This window comes from Colletotrichum orchidophilum (genome assembly GCF_001831195.1).
Source record: "Colletotrichum orchidophilum strain IMI 309357 chromosome Unknown Scaffold_236.1, whole genome shotgun sequence".
Taxonomy (NCBI): Eukaryota; Fungi; Ascomycota; class Sordariomycetes; order Glomerellales; family Glomerellaceae; genus Colletotrichum; species Colletotrichum orchidophilum.
Window position 1 is genome coordinate 22137 of NW_019173192.1, and position 15188 is coordinate 37324.

At 52.7% G+C, this 15188-nt stretch overlaps 7 protein-coding genes across 7 annotated transcripts; 2 read left to right on the forward strand and 5 right to left on the reverse strand.

Moving 5' to 3' along the window:
• Nucleotides 1-781: 781 nt before the first annotated feature.
• On the forward strand, nt 782-2061 carry CORC01_14083 (5-methyltetrahydropteroyltriglutamate-homocysteine methyltransferase; the record flags this gene model as incomplete). The annotated part of the gene is made up of 3 exons (XM_022625694.1): nt 782-982; nt 1060-1441; nt 1493-2061. The coding sequence occupies 3 exons, from the start codon at nt 782-784 to the stop codon at nt 2059-2061; spliced, it is 1152 nt and encodes a 383-aa protein (XP_022467795.1).
• Nucleotides 2062-3121: 1060 nt separating this feature from the next.
• CORC01_14084 (uncharacterized protein) lies at nt 3122-4159 on the reverse strand (the record flags this gene model as incomplete). Its single annotated transcript, XM_022625695.1, has 3 exons — nt 3122-3351; nt 3400-3589; nt 3866-4159. 3 exons carry the CDS (start codon nt 4157-4159, stop codon nt 3122-3124), a joined length of 714 nt encoding a protein of 237 aa, XP_022467796.1.
• A 2819-nt stretch (nt 4160-6978) lies between these two features.
• On the reverse strand, nt 6979-7734 carry CORC01_14085 (uncharacterized protein; the record flags this gene model as incomplete). The annotated part of the gene is made up of 2 exons (XM_022625696.1): nt 6979-7279; nt 7340-7734. The coding sequence occupies 2 exons, from the start codon at nt 7732-7734 to the stop codon at nt 6979-6981; spliced, it is 696 nt and encodes a 231-aa protein (XP_022467797.1).
• A 594-nt stretch (nt 7735-8328) lies between these two features.
• CORC01_14086 (uncharacterized protein) lies at nt 8329-9063 on the reverse strand (the record flags this gene model as incomplete). The annotated part of the gene is made up of 1 exon (XM_022625697.1): nt 8329-9063. One exon carries the CDS (start codon nt 9061-9063, stop codon nt 8329-8331), a length of 735 nt encoding a protein of 244 aa, XP_022467798.1.
• Nucleotides 9064-9956: 893 nt separating this feature from the next.
• On the forward strand, nt 9957-10238 carry CORC01_14087 (uncharacterized protein; the record flags this gene model as incomplete). The annotated part of the gene is made up of 1 exon (XM_022625698.1): nt 9957-10238. One exon carries the CDS (start codon nt 9957-9959, stop codon nt 10236-10238), a length of 282 nt encoding a protein of 93 aa, XP_022467799.1.
• Nucleotides 10239-12286: 2048 nt separating this feature from the next.
• Nucleotides 12287-12978, reverse strand: CORC01_14088 (uncharacterized protein; the record flags this gene model as incomplete). Its single annotated transcript, XM_022625699.1, has 2 exons — nt 12287-12637; nt 12817-12978. The coding sequence occupies 2 exons, from the start codon at nt 12976-12978 to the stop codon at nt 12287-12289; spliced, it is 513 nt and encodes a 170-aa protein (XP_022467800.1).
• Nucleotides 12979-13799: 821 nt separating this feature from the next.
• On the reverse strand, nt 13800-14212 carry CORC01_14089 (uncharacterized protein; the record flags this gene model as incomplete). The annotated part of the gene is made up of 2 exons (XM_022625700.1): nt 13800-14104; nt 14170-14212. 2 exons carry the CDS (start codon nt 14210-14212, stop codon nt 13800-13802), a joined length of 348 nt encoding a protein of 115 aa, XP_022467801.1.
• Nucleotides 14213-15188: the final 976 nt, after the last annotated feature.

Consider the following 15188-nt stretch of genomic DNA (forward strand, 5'->3'; position numbering starts at 1 on the left):
AGCGAACCCGGCTGGTAACATGGCATTTTCTGGCCATCCTCCAGCCCAGCCAGACGGCCAATATTCTCAGCCGCCTATCCCAGGGCCTGGAAACAACGCCCCGCGATAATCGGCTGTTGCAGATTGTAATTTTGACAGATACTCGAACAGGGAACACATTGTCGGTAGGTAGAACGGGATCCAAGTTTCAATAGTCGAGGAACCCTATGGCGGTCGTAGAATTGGGAAAGTATTATGCGAGACCTTTTTGATGTTCTGAGCCTTGACGTCGACATGGCCAAGCGACTGCCCGACTGCCGAAGTCATGGAGTGGAGAATGAGGGGTAAAGCTGCATTCTCGGATAATGAGAACAGGGGACCTATGCACCCCAGAAACGAGTTAGGTAATTTTTCAGAACTCAGACGCAGAGTCGCCCGCGCGGGACGGCGTTAAATTGACAGCCTTTCGGCCAATGCTGCCAATTCTGGTCTCCCATCTATTTGGGTTTTCACACTGGCTAACGTGAGCTACACCGACCCCTGAACCTTGGCCAGCTAGCGGCAAACGAGACATGCTATATAATACATTTCTGAATGAATTGGCCCCCTCACTTGGCCCCGCCATGTAAATCCGTTTGCTATAAATCCGGTTGCCCCGCCCTCGACACTAAGGTAAATCGGCCACCCACCGTGATATAACGGCCTTTTAAATTTCTCACCGTGAGGGGTCTTTTGCGGACCATCGAGACAGACAACCCTCTTCCCGGCAACTCATCGACACCAATAATATTGCGAAAAGAAAATGTCCTCCAAGCTTCACCAAGCGCCTCCTTTCAGGGCCGAGCAAATGGGCTCCCTGCTCCGTCCCCAGAAGCTCCTCGACATCCGCGAAGGCAAGATCCGCGACCAGGGTCTGTCCGAGGAGGAAGCCGGTCTTCCCGCCGTCGAGAAGGAGTCAGTCGCCGAGGTCGTCCAGCTGCAACGCGACCTGGGCATCAAGGGCGTCACCTCGGGTGAATTCAACCGCACCCGCTTCTGGGGCCTCATGTGGGATGAGTTCGAGGGCTCACCCGCCTGCAGGATGCCGAGGCCAGCATGTTCCGGCTATACCACCCCGACGTGGTGAGCCTCATCGAAAAGGACCGCAAGGTCATGCCGGGCGACTCCGTCATTGCCGGCGGAAAGCTGTCCCACTCGCCCGCAAAGTCCAAGTCCAACTTGCACGAGCTGCGTCTGGTCCAGGCTGCCCTGCCGAAAGAGGAGTGGAAGGATATCAAGTTGACCATGATCACGCCGGCTTGGTTCCACATGCGCTACAAGCAGGGCAGAGCCTACACCAAGGAGGCGTACGCCAACGATGCCGAGTACTTCAAAGATGTCGCCAAGGTTTATCACGCCGAGCTCCAGCAGCTTTATGATGCTGGTTTGCGCAACGTTCAATTCGATGACCCCGGCATGGCTTGTGAGTAAGCCGAGTCTGGCTGCAGAAACCACGATCGCTAATCGCTCGCAGATTTCTGCTCGCAACAATTCCGCAAGGGCTGGGAAGAGGATAAAGACAACGACGGCACCGTCGAAGACCTCCTCGATGCCTACATTGCTCTGTATAACGACACAGTCAGCAAACTGCCCGAGGACATGCACACCGGTATCCACCTGTGCCGCGGTAACTTCATCGGGGGCCGCCATTTCGCCGAGGGCTCCTACGACATCATCGCCAAGAAGCTCTTCCAGAACCTGAATGTCAACACATTCTATCTCGAGTACGATACCGAGCGCGCGGGCGGATTCGAGCCCCTCCAGTTCCTTCCCAAGAACAAGAACGTCGTCGTCGGTATCATCAGCACAAAGGTCGCCAAGCTCGAGGACAAGGAGGAGATGAAGGCCCGTGTTCTCAAGGCGGCCGAGTACGTCGCCAAGGGAAGCGGCGAGACCAAGGAGGAGGCGCTCAAGCGTATCTGCGTGTCGCCCCAGTGCGGTTTCAGCACCCACGAGAGCGGATACCCGTTGAGTCTGGAGGATGAGAAGAGCAAGCTTTCTTTGATTAGGCAGATTGCCGACGAGATTTGGGGCGAAGCCTAAACGGATTCACGAGGGCGATTGTGGGAGAGAGTAAGGTGGGAGTGGGGGTGTAACATTCAACATGGCAGGTTTAAGGGTGGGCGGGTGTAAGGTTACTCATTGCAAGCGCGTCAAAAGTGATTGGTCTTTTTCCTTTCAACCAAGTCTTAGGGATCCAATGTCTTTATTGAAAAATACCTTCAAATAATCTTGGTCCTGTGGTCACGTTCAACCCTACGATGAAAGTCGCAAACAGGGCCCGGGAGTATTTGCCTTTTCCTCAAACTTAAAGCGTGAGTTCCAGAAGTCTCGTCCCCTCAAGGCCTACTCATCGCAGTCAAGCCTTCTCGTTACTTAAAGTTGTGTTGCAGCGAGGGGATACTAATTGAACTGAGGGGCAGATGAGATCCTGAACAAGACTAGATTGTAAAATGATGGGCCGTTGCCAAGTATAGACTATGTGAAAAGCATGGAGTATGGTACCATGGTGTTGGTTGAACTTCTTCAACCGGGTATTGAGCTCAAAATCGGAGCGAATGGAAGGAATTTGGACTACAATGGAGTCTGAAAAGGGATTCGGCTTTCGTGGGCGGCCTTGTTGCCAGATGCTGCCTTCGTAACCTAGAGGGTTGCCAAGCCCAACTCTAGACAGCCTTGATTGATTTGAGGTTTGAAACCCTGCTCGAGACTTTGATTAGAAGAGTAGACGCGGACTCGGTAGTCTCAACCGTCATAGCACTCCAATTAGTCTCGCTCGATGGACCGTCTCCGGGAGTGCATCTCCCGAACGAACTTGGGCCAGGTGTTTGTCAACATAAGATACTTTATATGCCCTTGGGCGCTATCAAACACCGCAGAGCTGAACCCTGCAGAGACCTCACTGATATATCGAGCTTGATACCGACTATCGCCGCTACTTCCTGCGCTCGATCCAGTATGCGCTCTCAAGTTAGCGTCGTCGAATGGGACAGCAATATTGATAGAGGCATCTTCTCCGAAAAGAATGCTGACAGGCTTGTGAAAGACCCTAAAAAGCTGCTTCGACTCCTGGGAGGGACGATTCAAGGGAGATCTGCGTGTTCTAGAGAGATGAGTCGGCATAGATCTGGAGGGCGCGGTTGTATGCATCGACCCTCTCTTCGTGAGCAAGGGACTCGCGAGATTCCGCGTCAGATATGGCAGGCGGCCACGACCCGGCGTGGAAGCACGCGATACCCAGCGGAAACCAAATGCCCGTTAGAAAGTCTTGGACGTCGTACGAAATAACGACGGGCATCGTTCCGCCGATTGGGTACGTGATCAAAGCCATGCCTTAGTACAGGTGCAGAAAGATCATGTAACCAAATGCTAGAGGCAGACCTCGAAGCCTCCAGATGGTGTTCCTGCGATTGGCCCAAAGGAAGGCCGTTTCCGCGAAGACGACGGCTGCCCATATCGCGCAAAATGTGGCGTAGAAGATGCCGGTTCTATCCCATTTTGGCGGCATGGGCGGGAAGTTGTACATCGTGAGGCCGTTCAACGCTGCGTAATCTATTGTCGAGATGGTTTGCTGTGATAATTGCACGTTGCATGAAGGAGGCGAGGGAGGAGGCACATGCAGGTTGTCGTGATCTCCCTGGTGTTCTTGGGTACGGACATGGGCAGGGGACAACCGCGCTTTTCAAGAGAATAGAACCTTTGTGCATATGACATGCAAGGCAGATGATTACCATAGCAAGACCAAGTCCAAGCCTCTCCAGCGACGGCATTGGCACCTAAGAGTAGGGAGATCGTCCTTCTGAGATCGCTAGATCTGGCCAAGGGATAGCGTGCTTGGCAATATTACCAATATGATCCAGATGCTCAGTCCATTCGAGGCAGCGGAGCACATTCTCCTGCGTCTGCTGCGGGTTGTTGCTTCCGCATTGTGGCGTCTTTCAGCCATGCCAAACGCCCTTTTGGGAGACTCCCAACGCAGGAAGAGCAGGGGTTGGTCTCGAGTCGGATTGCCTCTCTTCCTTTCCGTACTCCTTGCTTTCTTGATCATGTCGATGTTTCGATACTCAATATGCTCCACTGCCGCCCGGACTAGACCAAGTTCGCTCTCACCCAAGAATAGCATGATGGGGATGCCCTGCATACGTTAAGTTTTGGGATTCAATGCAACAATGGCTTGGTTTCTGCGAAGTCCAAGTCAAACGACCTTCTCGAACCTCTACGAAACCCCTCAATCGTTCATCCAAAGGGCATGGGCACCTATCTTGTTTTGATGGCTACGTACTTTACCTACTATGTTCGCACTAGCGTTGGGATTGACAGCAATAGATGCTCTGTTGATCATTTCCAGAGCTCCATTCTTCTCAACGACCGGTTTGCACCGCCAACTTCTTTGAGGCACGGTATCTGTGCAGACGAAAGAACGAACGTCGAAGCCCACCTTCAAAGTTGGCGCTTAGTCTAGGGGGCATTTACGTCCTCGTGTGTCGATGGTGGAATGACGTGGTTGTTGGTCCAGGAGAACTCAAGATGTGCATTCTCATCAGCAAGGATAGCTCTGAATGACCATTTCCCGGATATGGTATAGGCCTTGGGTTGCCTACGCCAACATCAGAGGATTTGTGGGTTTCTCGCCTGGAACAGAACCGGGGTGTCGGAGCAGACACATGCCGCCAGATTCAGATCGATACCGTATCCAGAGACGTGGGAACCCGAGTTATTCAGGGGCCCATGTAGGATATGCAGGCTTGGGGAGATCCCGGGAAAGCGGCTGTCTCCCCCCGGTCGATGCAGGAAATGATTCCACAGAAACCCTCAAATGCAATGATGCCAAGCATCTGTCGATCGTTTCCTACCGCCAAGAAATGAGCCAATCGACCATCACAGTATCGACAGGCTAATCAGATAAACAATGCCCAGTCAAAAGGTTCGCGGCTCAAGCGCAGTTTCAGCTTATCGTAACAATGCCCATAAAAGGCCTCGGGCCGGTATCATTGGATAATGGCATCATGACAGCTAAAGTCAAATGATGTGCACGATTTTCTTTTAGTTGCTGATCATTAGAATATCTGTTCGTTCAAGCATCAGCAGACCTGGAGAAGTTGAGAGCGAGGTTATTGGAAACCGGCTCTCATCCAACCACAGTGCCATTTACGGGATATAAGATAGAGCGTTGCGGGCGTGGGTGGTTCATTGGTAGTTTAGTTACCATGCTGGAGGGCTGTTTTGGGCTTGGAAGACAAAGGTCCTCGACCAGGAAAGGGAATTACAAGTGATTTCCTTGAAACGATCAAGTCAGAAAAAGCTTTAGAAAAGATGTTTTGTATTTCCAAGGAACCTGAGGAACAATTGCAATGTCTCAAAAGTCTAGTACAATCTTAAACCGCTTAGAATTATTGAAGACACACTTGGGCTTATATGAATGAAATCGGCCTAGAGTCAAGTTCCCATGACCGTTTCTCCAAAACGAGAGAAAATACTGTTGATAGTAAAGCAAACCTACTTGCCATCTCGCCGGTGAGCTCGACAATCTCCTTGAATCGTAGATAAGGTAGGCGAGCACGTGGCCAAACTTTCCTCAGGGTGTCATGAATCCAGGGACGATGAGTTGTTCATGCAGAGATTCAAAGCGAAGACGAGAGATTTTGCATGACACTCGTTGCCAAAATACATGACGTTCTTTCCGCTCCAAGAGTCATTTCCGGTCCGCCGCAAAGATTCCTACACATCAAAACGAGCAGATATGACGTATCGGTCTCCGTTCCCTGAGGCTAAGCCGTAGGCATCTCGCCAATGGGCCTAGACGTCGAGATACCACATGAAATCTCTATAAAGCCAGTGTCGTCGCGTGGCTGGTTTCGTTCCCACTCATGCCCGGATTTCCCAGTTTACTAGTACTTGGCAATATAGATAGACCCCGTCCATCAGATGTCAGAGTAAGGGAATTCAATGAGCCAAGTCATTGAAAGTCTTCAAGCCGATAGGTCGTGAATGGTAATCGTCGACGGTCAACAGCCCCCACACTGGCTTCTACATCCGGACCCTCGTATACGCAATTGGTGAAAGGACGGGACGACTGTTAAGAACAGAAGAAAATGAAAGGAAAAGAAAGAAAAGCCCCGCGATACCTTGGTACACCCTTGGTCGGCGAACGTTTCCGTCACCTCATCTGAACGGCCGAATACTCTGTATTGCAAAACCATCTATACCGTACTTACAACACCTACAATTTGCTGGTATAATTAATACACAATTTTTGATAAACGTAAACGTCGCCGGGTGGGTAATCAAAGGCTACCTGGATAAATATAGACTTGACAAAACACTTTGCAGGTGCTAATGACACAGGACTGCCGTACCCACAGGGCATGCGGTTTGATCGACCCGCTCAGTCAAGCCTCATAAGAGTGGATAAAACCGTCTCTGCACAGCAAGGGGAAAATGACGCGCAGACATTTAGGTTACCGGCATCGAGTCAGTTACATTTGCAAACATCAAAAACATTGATGCCCTCAGTGCAAAGCGTTTCGACAGATGAGATGTGAACAGGTACAATAAATTACCATTTGTTTTGGAAGATGCTAAGCTGACCGCCAGTCCTCCCGCTTTCCGAGGCTGTCCTCAAAACATCCTCCCAGAAGAAACAGGCCGCTTCTGTTACGCAGCTACAAGACTCAGGGTCTCCTGCCATCGGCCTGTTCCCCCCTTCAAACCCGCCCTTTTGATTGCGTGGTGTCTAGGACCAGAGCCAACAATGCTGTTTGTGTCCAATGATAGGACCCCCATTGTTTCCAGCCGTACGCCTATCAATGACCAAGGGAGAAGATGCGAAAAGTGTTGCCCCGGGATAGTATGTGTGAATGTCCAAACACCAGTGCCGTAAAAATATGAACGCCGTCTCATGAAGCCGTTGAGAGATAGTGATGAAGAGTAATGCCGCACAGGTCTAACAAAGTCGCAAGTCTATGTCCGCTCGTTGACAACCCACTTCTTTTTCTCCTTGGGGGGCTTCTCATCGTATACGGCCGGCGGCGGGCCAGACATGAATTGGCCAGGAGCATTGACGAGACCAGCCTGGTTGACATTGACACCGGAGCCAGCGATGATGCCGCTGGGTCCCTTATGGGCGTGTTTGCCGAGCTCGTACATGCGGTCCTTGCGACGGAGGTAGCGCCGGCGCCAAATGCATGCACCAACCCAGATGCCAGCAATGGCGACGACGAGGATTACAAGCATGACGACCCATTTCCAGTGATTAGAGAGCCTAGCATGCAAGTTAGCGATGGCCGATAATACAAGCCTTTGGAATAGTCTCAAGTCTCACCAATCGCCGCCATTTCCGCTGTTGGACCCTTTTGAAGCTCCGCTTGTTGGGGTGGCTCCTGCCGAGGATGAAGCAGACGCAGTGGCAGCGCCGCCGGTGACGGAATTACAGAACGAGGTGTACCATCCCTGGATACTAGTGAAGCCGGCGTCATCACATCCCGCGGCAGGACAGACACCCGCCGCTGCAGTGGAAAAGGCTTTCAGAGCGCCTTGGCTACAGAAACACCTGTCGTAGGTGTTGGCGTCAGCCGCCGGGACGGCAGGAGGGACGCAGGCACCGTTGGCGTCGAAGAGGGGGCCACATTTCTCAGCGCACGCGGGCAACTGCGCAAAGGGCATAATCGTTGTTGAAAGGCCAGCTGCATCATGTTCAGCCAGGGTGTTCATCATCATGGACTGAGGCGTTGAACTGGTACTTACACATCTTGACGTTACTGGTGAGATGTTTGAGGGTAAGAAAAGAGATGGAGCGTTCGAGATGGGAAAAAGGAGAGGGATCTCGGAGGGAAGTAAGTAACTTGTCAGCCGCTGCGGCCAAAACAAGTCGTTGGAATGCGGAGACGTTGGAAGCAATCCACGGTAGGTATTCCTCCTTATTGCGGTGGCCCAAGACACGTCGGGTGGCACGAGTGCGAAATTGAGCCACAATCCAGCTAGTCAAGCCCAGAAGATTGGCGACAAGAGAGGAATGTGATGCACCAGTGGAAGCGGTGAATCTGTGACTTTAGTTTGGTCGCAGCAATATTCCGTCTGGTGAACAATGCCGTTGGCGAATACAACGTCGGGTCTGATTTTCGTCTGAAGTCGGTCAACGTTGAGCCAAGTCCAGCTGCCGTCCCAGGTTCTGCCGCACAGATTGCTTCAAAGCGTCGTAATATTCGTTGAATGCGGGAAAGCCGAGTTCTGAAGATTTTCGGAAGAGATTCCGTGCGTGTCTATTGATTTCGCGGGTCGATTCGTCGTCACGTTGACGAAAAGGCGTGTATTCTAACGAGGGCGGCTATCCGTCACCAGCGTTCGGTCGGCTCGGGTTTCGGGGGATAGGGCGTGGGGATTTCGAGGAAGCGAGATTCTCGTATACGCAAGGCAGGATCCAGAAAGCGACTTTTCGGCGGACTTTGGTTTGAATCCTTCGTCGTATGTACGTCGGTTGGCCGAGGGGCGAGGTGTTCCAAGCGAGTGACGATAATCGGGAAGCGGATTGCGAGTCTGTGAAGCTTGACGATGTCGGTCGGCACGGCTGATGGTTTCGAGGCGCCTCCTTTGTGTAGTGACGAAGCGAGGGTGTGAAGAGATGGTGGAGAGAAGGTAAGAGGAGAGGAGAAGGAGACTGGAGCCGAGTTGGTCGTTGTTTGTCAAAGTGTGTCGGTGATTTGGCGAAAGTGAAGGTGACCGGGAAAGGAAACGGAAGGGTGGAAAGATGGTGAGGAGGAGACAAGATGGGGGAAACGGAGAATTGAAGACTGAATTTGGATGGCAGAGCCGGCGGGCGATGGGCAATTGAGAGAAATCGACAGGGCGAAAAAGCAAGAAATGCGCGGTAAGACACCCGGCCAAGGACGGGCGATGGATCGATGGGATGGTACGACCTAGGGGCGATACTTCCGTTTCCGCCACAGATTGTATGGGAGACCATGTTCCCTTTCCTGCCTTTCCTGACCTGCCGATACAGGAGCACCAGCCGCAGAAACGGCTAAACAGCGCCTGCATCCCTCCATCCATCCATCCACGGGCCACGGCACCACCTCTTCCACAAACACACAACACACAACAAACACCCGAACCAGGACCAGAGTGAACCAGAGTGACAACACACACACACACACACACAATCGACGGCCCAAAGGCACAAGTGGGGGAACACTAACGATCACTGGGGCCTTGCTATGCTGAAAGCAAGGGAAGCGCTGCGGGAGCGACGGGCTCATCGTCAACTTGACGGGCCAGTGGCCACCGACTGGGTCAGAAACCGGGTCCGGGGTTCCAGCTCGACGAGCGTTTCCCCTCTACACGTGTAGCAAAATTCGGTCCCTGATCGAGTGCGGGACAAGGATTGCTACATCTTCAGGTTTAGGTTGGGGCACCCCCTTCTTGACGGTCCTCCGTATTCTATACCGTATCTGCGGGAACCTGAATGGTGGAATCTTCATTAGAAGTCGCCCCTGTGTGGCTCGGAAGGTTCGGTCACGCCTTGCAGAAACTCTGTCTCTATTTCTTTCTCTTCCAGGTTCTCTCTCGAACCCGTCGCTGTCCATTTCATACAGTGATCCATCTCACTGCATCACTGCAGCTCTCACCATCATCTTTCTGCTGACACTTCCTGCAGCCTGATGCACGCAACGCGGGAGTCCGTGATGCTCAGCAACACACTGACCTTGCAGCGTATGCCTCTGACTGCTTGGCCCTCTCCTCCCCCCCAATATCGATGATGGAAGAGCACAAACCGGGCTGTGCAGCGCCAGCTAGAAAGGTGAGCTACCCGCTCCGGCCGAGCGATCTGGGCACGTTCTACGGCAGTACGGCAGAGCCAGCCATCTGAGAGGAAAAAGAAAAAAGAAAATGGGCTTGGCTACCAAAGACACCATCGCGGCACCTCTGCGGCGCAGGGCGTTCTGATGGCTTGCTGTCCCGTCAACTCTCTCCCCTGCCCCCTCTGTCTTCCTTATGTTGCGGAGAGGCGGACAATGCCTAACTCGACACAACTGGTTGTCCATCTAGCAAGGGACAAAGGGCCAGTCACAAAGGTGTCACGCGTGTTGCACGAGGCGTCAATAGCAGAGCTGAAGAGGTGCGCCAACCCCCAGTTCCCAACCGTTTGGATACGCCCAGGTGTGCTAGGGCAGGCTCTCCGTTTTGGTATCCCTCCGTCTCTTACTCGAGACAATATTCGTAAGTGACAAGACAAGCGGTGCAGGGGGTGGCTGGGTTGCCCACGATGGGGCGGGCTATACCCGTCTGGTCATCGTCTTTCCAATCGTTATGCAGGAATTGTGTGGAGGAAAGCTCGCGAGGGACCAAGTGGACTGGTCGAGAACAAATGGAATTGGGAACTCTGCAGAAGCGGGAGCGGGAGTGAGAGACTGATTGACTGGCGAGGGTTAGAGGAGAAACCAGGCGGAGGATCTCTGGGACCCAAACACTCGTTTCTCTGTCTCAGAGGCCCTGCATCCAGCTATCAGCGCATGCTGCAAACACTCGTCGGAGGACGGGGCCCTTCGTAGTCAATCATTCAGTGACATTCTCGTCGCTGTGTTCCAGCGCCTACAGAGTACCGTCTTCGTCTCCTTTCCCTTGCTGCCCCCCTGGCAAATAAACAAAATCATTGTGCCCCTCGGAGTCCCTTCTCCACCGTGCAAATCCCGCACACTTACAGTGGAGCATGACTGTAGGAAAGTACTGAAACCGAGGCGCAAAAAGGGCCCGACAATGGTGAAGGCGAAGCGATCTCAACGCAAAACATGGCGGTTGATGCACCAAAGATCCGTCACCTCGAAGGATTTCCTCTTCTTCTCTAGACTCGTCACGGTCGCGCGTGTTTTGCTCTGGGTGACCCGGGGGAACATCAGCACCACGACAATTTGGAGAAACTCGCCAATTAATTTCGGTCAAAGCTTATGGCGGTCCTTTGTTTTGGGCTTGACGTCATGCAGTCCGCTCAAATGCAAGCCCGTCTCATTTCTGCCTTTATGCTTCAGCTTATGCTTTTCGCTGTACCTCGCCGACAGGGAACGACAAACACAGGCCAGCCTGGACCAGCGAAGCCATTCAGATGGTTGAGACTAGTTGGCGCAGAGTCAGGTGAGGGAGGTGAGCGCAGGAGAGAGAGAGGGAGAGAGAAAAGAAATACAAGTATATGGAGCACCTACGGATACGTATTGCTGACCTCATCGTCCGGACCTGCTCCGCTTACCTAAGAAGTCGGTCCCTAAAATTATCCCGCTGCTTCCTCAAAGCGAGCAAAGAAGAAATGAGCCCCGGCCGGCAACTTTCCTACCGGTAGGGGTACGGATACCCCAAAAATAATTTGGCTCCAGCCAGTTTACGATGGCCGTTGCAACTCTCCAATCTCGCCAAAATTCAACTTGATATCCAAACTCCAGACTATCGAATTCACAGTCGCACGCATCGAATATCATGCACCCTCACCCGTCCTTCGATTGCCCAGGCATTCTCTCAAATTCAATTCCTCAACATTCCGCGTCTTCCAACCAGCCTCTCTCTCTCTCTCTCTCTCTCTCTCTCTCTCTCTCTCTCTCTCTCTCACCTCCTCCTAAGACCATTCCCAAGCCTCTTGGCCGTCTGCGGGGGATAGCAGCAAACGCAATTTCCATGACGTCTCCATCTCTGCTTGGGAGGGCCTTGCCAAGCTGCGCCGTTGGGCTCGGCAAGCTTGCCTGGATGCGTCTGAGGACGAGTGCCGTATAGGGCCAACAGCCAAGAGATGGGCCAGGCAGGGGAAGAACCGAAAAAAGCAAATACGAAGATTCCCTTGGCACTTTGCGTTCGCGGGTCCCGAAGAAGAGACATACCGGTAGGTTATCCGTACGGATTCTCAACCCCGTATTCGTCGTTGGGGGGCCACGTCAGAATTACAGGTTCGCACGGAACAGCAAAGAAAGTCTTGTGCAGGTACAGCCACAACCTTACTTACCTATGCTGTGCGGCCTTGCTCGAGTTGTGGCTCGTCGCGCTAATTAGAGCAGACAACAGACTCCCTCCCTAAGAATGGCCACCACTAGCGCCTCTGCGGCTACCACAAGCACGGCGGCTCCAACGCCCCGGGCACCACAGACAACCTGAAGGACCTGTGTTCATATATTCGTACAGTTTCGACTATAATCGCTGCCCCGCCGGTGCAAGCGTCTGCGCCGGGCCGCTTCCAGGGTCCCAATCACCATACGGAAGAAGGAAAGGTAGGGGAGAGGAACCAGTACCAATACGGACATCAGATCAACCAGCCCATCTCAATTGCTCCCTTGGCGGAGCCTTTCCAACTCGCGAGCTGGTGCCGCAGACCTCGCCAGCGCCCTCTCCAAGACTTGCTTTGCGTGCTTCCAGTCTCTTTCTCAGCCTCGCTTAACCAAACCTCAGGCTTATGCTTCTGGCGCCAGTGAGCCCCCTTGTCCCCAGTATCGATACGTAGCGGGCCACGGCTGAAGTACAGAATGACCAGCGGCCCATCAGCCAGTTTGCCTAAGGCGTCCAAGGGCATCTCACGCATGCCTATAAGCCACAGGTGTACAGCAGAGACGTACTCGTGAATCGTGAGGAACTCGCCGCCAGCTATAAGCTCAAGCTGGTGGTTTTGAGCCCGCGGTTGCCGGGAGTCAGTCTTTGTATCAGTGCAGTACCGTCCCACGCCTTAAGGCAGCCGATCTTGACGGTAATAGCTGTGACCCGGGGTTCTAAGAGGGACTCTTGCGACACGGGGTGCCAGCTCAGGGTGAGATTGGGGCGGAACTAGGGTTCCATAACGTCGCTTGACTTATAATACTGGTCAGGCGCGACCTGGATCGCGCTCTCGAGAGGGATGTTGAAGCCGATGATAGGCTTCGATAACCTCCATTCCTGATTCCCAAAAGTCCCGAGGTCACCCAACCCCATGCTGCCGGCGATAGACAGGCCGGTTGTGTCCATGGTTGGAATATGCTCGTGTGTGGCCTGAAGTGCGGTGAGGTAAGGTGAGGTGAGGAGGGACGAGGGAATTACATCTGGTTTATATCGAGACAGAATCTGTCAAATACCTCAATGAAAAAAGAGGTCTGCAGATCGGGAAGTAATCCTTGACTAATCGTACCAGCGATTCAACACAACCTTAGAGACAGCGGAAAATATGTACTTAAATAAAATTCTCAAGTTTCCAAACTCTCTTTTCTTATTGTTGCAGCAATTAACACATCTCGACGAGGCGGGCCTCTTGACCCTTGAGGCTTATTATCCAATGGGATACTCAATTCTTCCTGATCCGTGGCCTTTGTCTGGCCAATCCTGTTCCGGCCTCAGCAGCGTAGTTGAGTCGCTTCGTCGTCGGCGCCGTTTTCTTTACCGCCTTCGCCACTCTCAGCCATCTTGGCCTCTGTCTCTCAGAGTTTCGTACGAAAATGTAATCCGAATCACTGGTTCCCCCGGGCCACAAACCGAGTTACCAAATATTGATTGCCAATCCATGACACTAGGCCAGTCATAGCCCTCCATATCTTCTAACACTCGGTGCACGGATTCGCGGAAGCCTTTATCTCACGGTGACGCGTAGGGGGGGAAAGAGGCTTTTCACGACTACCCATTCCTGGACAAGGAGGAAATGGTTATTTCAAGTGCATCTAAGTCTATCAAGCGGAGAAAGCCGATTGAAAAGAAAACAGCAAATCAATATGCAGCGGGTACCCTTTCCAAAAGACACGGAGCTCGTAACAGCTCCACAAACTAATAGAACGACGCTCTTCTGAAGTATCAAAGCCTCAGCGCTGCTGCTGCTTCTGCTGCTGCTGCTGCGTTCGGGACGTGGCGCACGTTGCCGAGGCTCCCGACCCCTGACATCCACCGGCCTGCCCCGCCGCCGATCCGGCCGCCGACACCTCGGCGATGGTGTTGAACGGCTCCTGCCAAGACGGCTCCGTCAACCACCTCCCGACGCCGTAGCTCCCGGCCGCCGTCGCCGACGTCTGGTCCCTTTCAAGCGAAGGGTCCTGCCACGCTCGGCTAACCGGGACGGTGCTGGACGAGGAAGGGGAGTTCTTTCCGTTGGATGCCTTGTTGCCGGAGCCTGCAGTGAGGAAGCTCAATGTTAGCCGGCCGTGGTTACAACGTTGAGAAACAGGAGGGATTTACTCTTGGCCTTCGTGGAAGACTGCTTGGAGGAATGCTTGGCCATTTTATCCTGTTTGTTTACGAAATTCTCTCTTTGGTGATTTGGTAAAGTTGAGTAATTCTGGGTTGATGTTGTCTTTGAGCCGGTGTTTATAGATGGGAATGCAAGTGTCGATGATGTGACTGTGGCTTTGAGAAGATGATATTTCAAGTGATATCTGCTGCGTTTCTTAAAACCATCATTTCACGAGAATTTCAGTCTCTCTTTATACTCACCTCTCGCCCGTGTTGATCTCCTTCCCCAACGACGGCTCAACCTATTGGTCATTCCCAACTCACGGCAATACTATTCACCAAAGATATGTTCAAAAGTTCGCCTAGACAAGGTCCTTGATGCGCCACCAGTAGCACATACTTTCTTGAGAGGTTGCTTGACGAATCCAGGAATCGCTTCTGTTACGCAACATCGCATGGCTTTTGCGCGGCCCCACGAGAAGTGTCAAGTGTGCGAGCACAAGTACGACTTGTGGTGTTGCACTGCACTAGTGGTTTTCGTGCTAGTTTTTCTTTTCTGACTTCCCCTCGCGCAGTCAAGATAGGATTGTCCAAGGATTGAAGATCAACATGTGAGTGGGATAACATTAGGAAATTTGAAATGAAAGCCAATGCTCTCTTGACGAACATTCCCCGCCATTGTCCAAGAGGCAAAATAGTCCGTCTACCCATCTCAGAGTAAACGGAGCTCTCCATGGGCGTGTGGCCCCCAGACTTTTTTTCAAAGCCACCAACTCATCTACAAACGTATCAACGTCTTTAGAGCATGAATGGCTTTCCCCTCGCTGGCACCTCTCGTGGGACTCTTACCACGTTGGAATGTCTCAATTTACCTCTACAAAAGGTTAACCCGGCACAGCACATCTCACGCGCCCTCAGTCGCCCGCAGCAAATACCGCAAAAGCCCCTGCACCGCGCCGACAACAACCCGCGGCCTATTCCACCACAAGAACACGGCCCCTGCAATCAACGGGCTGCACACCAGA